Source organism: Myotis brandtii, unplaced genomic scaffold (genome assembly GCF_000412655.1).
Source record: "Myotis brandtii unplaced genomic scaffold, ASM41265v1 scaffold990, whole genome shotgun sequence".
Taxonomy (NCBI): Eukaryota; Metazoa; Chordata; class Mammalia; order Chiroptera; family Vespertilionidae; genus Myotis; species Myotis brandtii.
This window is the reverse complement of record NW_005372122.1, coordinates 75,471-84,711: the sequence shown is the minus strand read 5'-3', so window position 1 is coordinate 84,711 and position 9,241 is coordinate 75,471. Positions and strand designations below refer to the sequence as shown.

The window sequence follows — 9,241 nt, the reverse complement described above, 5'->3', positions numbered from 1 at the left end:
GGAGCATAAGGAGGCCAAGGCAGCTAGAGTTCATAGGGCAGAGTGCTGGAGATGAGAGAGAATTCTGGAGATCTGCCGAAGGGGACCATTAAGTAATCACTTAAGTACTGATTAGCTCATGTGTGTAAAGAAACAACCCAATGCTGGGAAAAGAATCACTTAAAATAATTGGAGGAAATAGTCGTTGGTTCTCACACCAGGTTTAGGAATAGTGCCTCTTCCCACCAACTAAAGGAAAGCCTCATAATTTATGGAAAGCCATGGGTAGAGTACTCATAAAGATTTTGTCACAGTATTGGGGCAAAGTAAACCTAGATTAAATTATATGCTGGTGCTGCCTAACAATGCTTAACAGTAAGAATCAAAAGGATAAAGTTGTTAGCAAGTAACTTATCCACATCCCAGAACAAATAAGCCTTATTTTAGTAATTGAGTTTGTTGGCCTAGCTGTTGTGCCAAGAAGCCAGGAAAGGCCTTTAGTGGGTCTGCCTTTACATGGTGCAGAGCAGGGCAGATCTGGGACAGAACAGGATGGGAGTAGGCTTCCCCTGCCTTCCCTGGGGACTTCCTGCAGTGGCTCTCAGCCTCAGCACCACCACCCAGTGTAGGTAACTACTCCCTTTCGTGACTTTTCGGCAGATTGAGAAAGTCTCAGCTGCTGCTTAAAACAGCCCAGACGATTAGATGGGCAGCTCCAGCTGGTGTCCTGAGAGACTGAAATGCTACACCTTTTTTTCTTCTGATGAATTGATTTTTGACATACACTTCTGGAGTTACTCTAGTTTTTAAGAAAGTGTCCATTTGGGATGCCAAGAACCATTTGGGTACATCTGGGAGTTGTGTAATGCAGCTCCGGGCCAGGGACCACTCCAGGGCCCACTACAGTGGAAGGCTAGCTTCTGAGAAGCCCATCTACAGGCTCTATCTTCTGCTTCTCAACCAGCTTCTCCCTGAGCAAACTCAAGGAGTTCCTGGCCCACCCAGACAAGAAGGGGAGGGAGACTATCCAAAGATTATGCTGGTGGTCAACAAAAACAAACCTTCAGTGCATCTGACAATTGTCTCAGATTCTCTTACTTCACTTCTGTGTTTCATTTCAGGTTCCACCCCTTCAAAACTATGCTTTCCGAGTCTTGACTTGCAGAACTCTCTTGAACATGGTTTACCCTCGTTATCTTTTTCTTCCTACTTTTTGTTGCTTTAGATGACCCCAGCCAGATTCAGTCCTAAGTGGGCCCCTCTTTGGCTTCTTTGGCCCCTCTTTTAAGGCTTGTCAGGACTGGTCTACAGTGGGTGGTGAGGCAGAGTTGGTGAGCATATGCCAGGAGGGAGCAAATGTGTTTGCAAATGGGCAGGTGATGATGATGAGCTAAAAGAAATGCTACCATCACTTCCCATCTCTCCTGAGGTGGTGAGACTGGGCAGCTTCCATTCAAGGGACTTGAGGGCAACAGACTACCACAAGGACCAGTGGTCAGTTAAGGAATATGAGGACAGGGTATTCTGCAAGGATAATATAGGCAAATTTGTTTAGGACTGAATATCTGGTAGGTGTGTTAGAGGATCTTAAAGGCCAGTACTGGGAAGCACAGGGTAGCCCGGACATGACAGTAAAGACGAGAACTGATGATCAGAGAGTCTTGCCTTGAGGATGGACAGCAAAAGAAAACAGAATGAGAGGCTCGGCAGGACTGGCTGATACAGGCGGAGATGTCAGGTGACACCTGAGGCCTGAAGAGGCTGATGGCCCTGGTGAAGCTATCGCAGCAGTGGGCTATGTAATCTTGGAGGCCTCAGTCTCTGAGGGTCAGCACTGGAGATATTTAGTACAAGGTAAGACCAGTCTCCTAGGAGGTTTTTGCTGAAATCATTGGGAGAGGGTGTTGGGTAAGCCTCAGGACACTCGCCTTGTAATGGGTCCATCTTTACCGTGTACAGCCCAATGAAGAACGCTCCCCCATTGAAAAAAAGGAAGAGAAACAATTCAAGAGGACCAAAGCCGAGAGAAAATTTTCACCCTGCACATACTAGTATATATAGTAGAAAATGACTTCATCCAAGAAATGCAATATTTCAGCATTCGGTCATTTTACTGTTGGCAGAATAGAGGCTGGTGAATTGTCTGCAGTTACTTGTCTGAGCAAATGAGTCGAAGGTCTCTGAGGGACCTGGCCTCCATCTGTCACTTTTTGTATTTTAAAGAGAAATCAATGATGGGTGGACTGAGCCCGCTCATCCCTGGAGACAAAGCCCAAGTATTCATGTTCCAGTGTTTTGTTCTCAGGATTGTATGTCTAGAAGAGTTCAAGACCATTTGGCTTTGGAGTGATTTTCTAATCTTACCTACCAAAATTTTTCTTTTACCAATACTAGTAAAACTCCTTCAAGTAATAGTTTATACAAAACCACGCTGCATGAAACAGAAAAAACTTAGAGTTTTATTAGTATGTATTTATTTTATAACTTCACATTTATAACAGTTTACTTCACATATTGTCAATAAATAAAAACAGTGAGGGCATTTTCATGAGTACAAAACATGAAATCAGGATGCACTGGGTGATATCGTGCCACTGTGGTTGAACAGTATTGAAAAATATAACTTAGGCAAATGATCACACATGATCCCTTTTTTAAAAAATTCTTTTCTTACAATCACAAGATATTCTTCAGTTAAAATGATCCACAATCAGAAATTATAATGTTGTTTCAAAGTCAAATCACTAGGAATAGTCTAATTGGCTAGAATACTTTTCACAGAGTAACAGACACGAAGCACTCAAACTTACCATAAGAGCTAAAAGGGTTTCTAATGCAATGTTACCACTTTACTCACAGGTTACATATTTACTTGCTGTGCCACAACTGTTAGGACAATAAAGAGAGCATGCATTGAGCAGAAAAGCATCATGAAGATAATAATGTCTCCATATATTGAGGGCTTTCTATCCTCCAGACATCATGCTAAGTGCTTAAAAGGCATTATGTCATTTGATCTTAACATAACAGCCCTATTCCATTACCTTCTCATTTTTCTGATGAGGAAACTGATGTTCAGAGGATTTCAGCAAGTTTGTTGTACACAGAGCTACCATGCTGTGCTACATCAACTAGCATTTCACAGAATGGTGATCATCGCTCTACTAGCATACTCGACATCAAGGGCATGCATGGGCTTGATTTAAATACCCATGAGAAGCTACAGGTCCCTTAATCTATGAACATTAAGAAGAGTTGGGTGGTAGGGAGAGCTGTAGGAGGGTATAGGGAAGACAACTGTTGATGGATGAAGACTTGGGGTGGTAAACACAATACAGTGTGCAGATGATGTGTTGTGGAATTGTGCGCCTGAAACCTGTATACTTTTGTTAACCAGTGCTACCCCAATAAATTCAATAAAAAGGAAAAAAAGAGAGCGAAGTTCAGCTACATGCTCAGATAGTGCAAGGGAACTTTCTCTCCAACGCCTGAAAACAAAAGTGAGCCTGTTGCTGAATGCCTAGGTGCTAAAATGTGGATATCAACACACTTGCATCTGCCCACTATTTATTAGAGATTTAAAGGGTTTGAAATCCATTGTAAACATGGAGCTTCAGAGAGTTCTCAATTCCTGCCTCGGCTCCACCACTTGTTAGCAATTTGATATGGAGGAGACGGCTTACCATCTCGGAGCACTGGGTTGCTGCACACATTAAATGTGACATGCACACAACACCTGGCACGTAGGCCCTCGTAAGTGTGCGTTCCTTTCCCCTCTTTGCCTTCTGTCGGCACTAAAAATCTTCTCTAGCCAGAGAGGCCTGCTCGCTACTCCAGCATGCCCTCCTGCAACATCGCCCTTTCCTGAGGGCGCTCTCACACTGCGAACCTCTTGAAAGCAGGGATCAGGCAGAGTGTTGTGTCTTCCGGGCCTAACACAGTGCCTGGACCCGTCTACCTGACACCTGGCAGAGAGGTGGGAGGAGTGCTTCCCAAGAAAGGAGAGAATCCTGAAGGTGGAGATGGTTGTGTTCATTTGGCAACTGCACTACTACCGGCGTCATGAACTTATTTACACATAACGTTGTTCAGCTTCCACACGGGAGGCCTGTCCTGAGGAGCCTGTCGCTCTCTGAGAGCACGGCTGTGCCCTTAGGACTGTTACCTCCTTGAACAGAGCCTCTCACTGCTTCAGGGACACGGAATTTACTGATTCGATAAAGAAAATCACCCGACAGGTAAAAAAAAAAAAAGCCTAGGTTTTCAGGTAGGTTACAAAGGATACTTTTTTCTCATGTCAATTCTGCTTTCTATGGTATGGGCAAACTTTGTCTATTGGGGATATTTACAGGAAACGTGACATTTCCTTTAGATTACTATATCACATTTGGAATTTAATATTTTGTTTATTGGTAATCTATGTTAAGGTCCAAGAAACTCTCAGATAATTTTTTCTCAGAAAGAATCAAGACTTGGCTTGAATGCCTTGGTTTTAATCGCATTCACTAAAGAAAAGACCATGGAAAAGGTCTTAGCCTGGTAAAGCGAAGTCCCCGGGCCCACGGGCTGCAGGCTCACTCTGACTTAGCTTTTAGTTATCAATCTCCTTATGCCAGTGGCCATAGCCATCACCTTCATCTGACTCGTCAGTATTCTCATTTTCAAAAGCGGCCTCTTCCTCCTCCTCTTCCCGGATCACCTTCATTAACTCAAGGAAGCCGGGGGCCGGCCCCTGGTCTTTCAGCTCCCTAAGCCTGCACCACAGGGTCTCACTGAGGCTCGCCCCGGCCAGCACTTGCTCCAGGCGGACCTGGTCTGCGATATTCCTGGGGATGGCGCGTTTCTCCACGGCCTTGCGGAGCAGCGTCTCCAGCCGCAGCACGTAGGCGGAGATCTTCTCTCCTTCCTCCTGATAGGTCTTCAGGTATCTCACCTGGGAGGTCCGGCGGCTCTCCAGGCTCCCAAACACTTGCTTGAATGCCTCCAGACACTCGTCCACACTCACAGAAGGATTGTCTGCCTGCACTATGCGCAGGAGGTCCAGGGCGGGGCCGCGCAGGCTTTCCATCAGCCACCTTTTCTTTTCTGCCTCTGCTACCGGCCACTCTTTGACGATCTCAGTGGCCTGTTCCAACCAGATTTCAAAGGGCTCCTCCTCGGGGGCGGGCACAGCACTGCCCGAGAACACCCGCAGCTTCCGGTATCGCATGGGCAGCAGGGGCTGCGGGGCATGTGCTACTGCCTGCCCCACCACCTGGGCCAACAACTCTGGCGACACGCAGGGCACTGCGGCTGGAGACACGCCCTCATGCCCAAGGGCTCGGAACATACCCGAGACTGTCTGCCCCTCTTTTTCTAGAAAGAGGTGCAGCCTTTCAAGAAATTCAGCGTCCTGGTTAGGGGTCTTAAAGACCACCTTCCAGACGCCCCCCCTCCCCTGAACCTCACTGGGGATCTCCGAGACATCAGTGTCCCCCAGGAGCTCTAATAAGACGGCGCTGGCATTCTCCTGCTTCCTGAATATCTTGCCGAGCAGCCGGTACCGGCCCAGAGACTTTAACGTCTCCTGGAGAACCTCCTGGATCTCTGCCTCCTCACACTCCACTGGGATCCCCATCACCATCAGGGATTTCTGATCATCCACACTCATCAGCCGGCACCAGTCCTCCAACAGCGCCAGTGCCATCGTCACGGGTATCTATTGGCTCTAACTCTAGGGTACAATGAATTTGCAGTGCAGGTAGGCACTCCCTTAGGATTTCAAGTATCCTGGATAAACTCCCGAACCCACAACCCACCAGGGAAGGGGTTTCCGGTCAGGTCCCTCCAACAGCAGCCCGAAGTCTTCTGGACCAGTAACCCTTCCTTGCCCAGTTCCTGCTGAGGTGGCAGGAACTCAGCACTTCCCGTTATAGCTCTAGACCTGACCCAAGGTGGGTGGTTAGTGTCTCAGTTAGGACAGCGCCACTGCCAGTGGCTCTGTAGTTCCCCGGCTGCGGTGTCTCTCCAGATGCTAGCAGACTGTGGTGGTGTTGACCCTTCTCTGACCAACGGAGGCACGTGCGAGAGCTGCTTCACACTCTCCAGGTCTCTGTCGCCTCGCCTCTCTCTAGTCAGTGTGGAAACGCCTCCAGGCGGCACCCAGGACTCCTGGAGGGACGTTGCACAGCAGAGGGCCTGGACTCCTAGTGAAACAATGGTCAGTTACCACACAGCCCTCTCCTTCCCAGGAAGCACCCACACTCATTAGGGACAGAAGTGAGGGCAGACGGGGCTCTACCCCACATTGTATTGTGTCTACCCCATGGTCAGGTCTCTGCTGATAGTGACTTTTTCTCCCTCTTGGGGACCCTCCTGCAATCTGGCTTCCCCGCCATTCACTCATCAGACATGTCAATTAATGTCTGAGCCCAGTTGTGGCCAGGACTCCAGATCCTTCCCCCGTGAAGAATGAAGTCAGGAGATGGCCAGATACCTGTTTTTACATTCCAGAATGTTCTGTGAGAGTCACGAAGCTTGTTTATTCAGCTTCTAGCACAGGAAGATGTCACCCAGCTCTACACATTGTTCATGTCTGGGTCCTTCTTAGCTCCAGCCAAGCCAAGCTGTCCTGTTACACATAAATAGTAATGCTGTGTTTTCATTGCTCAATAATATCCAATAATAAAGACTGTTAATGCACTTACTAAAAATATGACAATCCTTCACAATGTAATTAAATCTACTAAACAATATAGTTACTTCACTTCTTTGATTAAAAAATACAATTAGAAATCACTCTAACATTTAAAACCAGTATCAGTATAATAATATAGCATATAATACACTTTAATATAATATAGACATAACAATTTAATATAGGCCTAATAATTTTTAAAAATCTCAGGGCCGAGCTTGGCCAGTGTGGCTCTGTGATTGAGTGTCGACCTATGAACCAGGAGGTCATGGTTCGATTCCCGGTCAGGACACATGCCTGGGTTGCAGTTTCGATCCCCAGTGGGGGCTGTGCAGGAGGCAGCCTATCAATGATTCTCACTCATCATTGATGCTTCTATCTCTCTCTCCCTCTCCCTTCCTTTCTCTGAAATCAATAAAAGCATATTTCAAAAAAATCTCAGGGCCGAATAAGTTAAACCTGGAATTATGAATTCATTCTCTTTTGTTATGTCTGGGCAGGCTTTGCAAATGCAAAAGGAGGTGTTACTTTGCTATGGATGTTAAGTTACTAACATGACACTTTCTTCGTAGCATTTGAACTTGAATGGGGGTCATTTGAAGAAAAAGGAAAAGAGAGGAAGGATATGGAGAACCAGTGGAGAATGGGTAATGTGAAAAGGGAAGAGTGCCTACCAACTCCACTTACTGCTGTGGGGTGGGTGTTGGGGCCCTGACCACTCCTCCCCAGGCCTGAAAACCTCCATCACGCCTCGAGGGCTTTATATGCCACAGTTGCCAACTTGTAACCATCGAGGCCGCTGCTCCTGCTGCGGGTACCTTTCCCCAGTCCCTTCTGGAGGGATCGGAAGGCATGGTGCAAGGAGGACAAAGAGAAGGATCACACCCTGGCCCAGCAACCCCAGGGATCTGAGTCCAGTGACTTCCCTAGGCCCTGCTAATGTACGAGGGTGACTTCCTCTTCATTGTAATACTTCAAGGACACATGAGATATAAAAAGGCATCCAATGCCCAGGAAGAAATATCTTCAAGGTGTACGTAGTAACTGCTTTCCTGAGGTTAGGATACTCTGGGTGGCTTCTTCCTCCAAAGGCAATCTCTCCCTGCAAGGCGACCTTCAAATACAAAGATGGCAACTGAACCATGGTCCTTGCTACACGGATTGAAATATTTGGTTAAGAAGAAAAGGGGAAATCTTGTATATTCTAACGTAAAGATAGAATTAGTTGGAAAAGGAACCAGACTTTCAGGTGGAAGATCCCCACTGGGCTTGTTGGATCATTGAATTAGATAGTGACCCTGGGCAAAGCGCCTCAATCTCTCTAAATCTCAGTCTCCTACCCTGGAAAACAGTGATGGTAAAGCACTCAGCGCATTCATCACACTCATCTTCCGGGGCTGCGGTGAGTAGGAAATGATGCCATTCGTGTGGAAGCACTTTATTCAAATGGAAAGCACATCTGGTTTGAAGTCCCAATGCCAGCTTCTGGGTCTCTCAGCCCTCACAGTATTCCTCTTTCCTCTTCCTCCCCTTCTCATCCGAAGACTCCTCTCCCTACACCCATCATGATGGGCTCAACCTAAAACTGTAACTGGCAGTCCTCCAAATTTAACTCCTTTCCCAACTGGGGGGTGGGGTGGGAGTATCCCCATTTAATCCTTCCAGGGGCACGGGCTGACGATGGGACAGAATCCCTGGTCCAGCGTGATGACCCTGCAGCAAACAGCCTCTTTTAACCCAAACCCATCCTAATTACTGAGCATGCCCAGACCTCCCTCTTGAGCCACCAAAGGATGGGCAACATCTCTGCACAATTTTGCCAGTGTAGAGAGGGGCGGGGCTGTAATCTACCAGATGGAGGAACTGGTATTGATACAGGGAAAGACGTGGGGATGCGAGTGAGAATCCACCCGGGACCGTGTTAGTGGCACAAATCCCTACACATCGTTGGCCTGCTTCGCCACACACAATGCACTCATCACAGCCCCCATCTCCTACCCCACTGGGCAGGCGCCCCGCACTTAGGTCTCCAGCACGCGGCTCTGGCGCAGTGCGCAACAGGGGTGGGGAAGGTCTGGCGCTTTAGGGATTGGGCTACAATTTGCGCCTTTTCATACCCGTTCAAAACACTCCCTTGCGCCTGTTTTGTGGCGCAGTTAGCGGTACGTGGCGCCCCCCCCCCCGCCCCCCACTGCCTGCACCCTCGCTCACTACATATCAGTTGTCGTGCTGGGCTGGAATTTGCAGACTGCATTCTTGGTTACACTCCCAAGGGCCCGCAGATCTATGTCTCTCTTTGTACTGGATGAACTAAGTGGGAACCCTCTCGTTTCAATCTCTGCTCCCAAAGCCTGTGGGTGGACTGAAGCTCTGGGGGCCCAGGCGTCGTACAGCCCCCACCTCTGCGAGGCCTGCGCCATCCCTTCTCCATCCTCAATGAGGCCCCTTCTTCTTTCCCCGGGTGTCCTGGCGCCAGCCAGTACGCCACCCTTTTCGCACCATCAGCTCACCCCCGGGTAAGGGGGCAGGGGCCCTCCCCGCCGTGGTCCTCGCCCCTGGCCCACCTCCGAAATGCGGTCGCGGGAG

The 9,241-nt window shown here is 48.2% G+C and overlaps 1 protein-coding gene across 1 annotated transcript; it reads right to left on the bottom strand.

Moving 5' to 3' along the window:
• Positions 1–4,147: 4,147 nt before the first annotated feature.
• PNMA2 (paraneoplastic Ma antigen 2) lies at positions 4,148–6,589 on the bottom strand. Its single transcript, XM_005886593.1, has 2 exons — positions 6,455–6,589; positions 4,148–6,164 (listed from the first exon to the last, which is right to left on the bottom strand). Exon 2 carries the CDS (start codon positions 5,663–5,665, stop codon positions 4,571–4,573), a length of 1,095 nt encoding a protein of 364 aa, XP_005886655.1. The 5' UTR covers positions 5,666–6,164; positions 6,455–6,589; the 3' UTR covers positions 4,148–4,570.
• Positions 6,590–9,241: the final 2,652 nt, after the last annotated feature.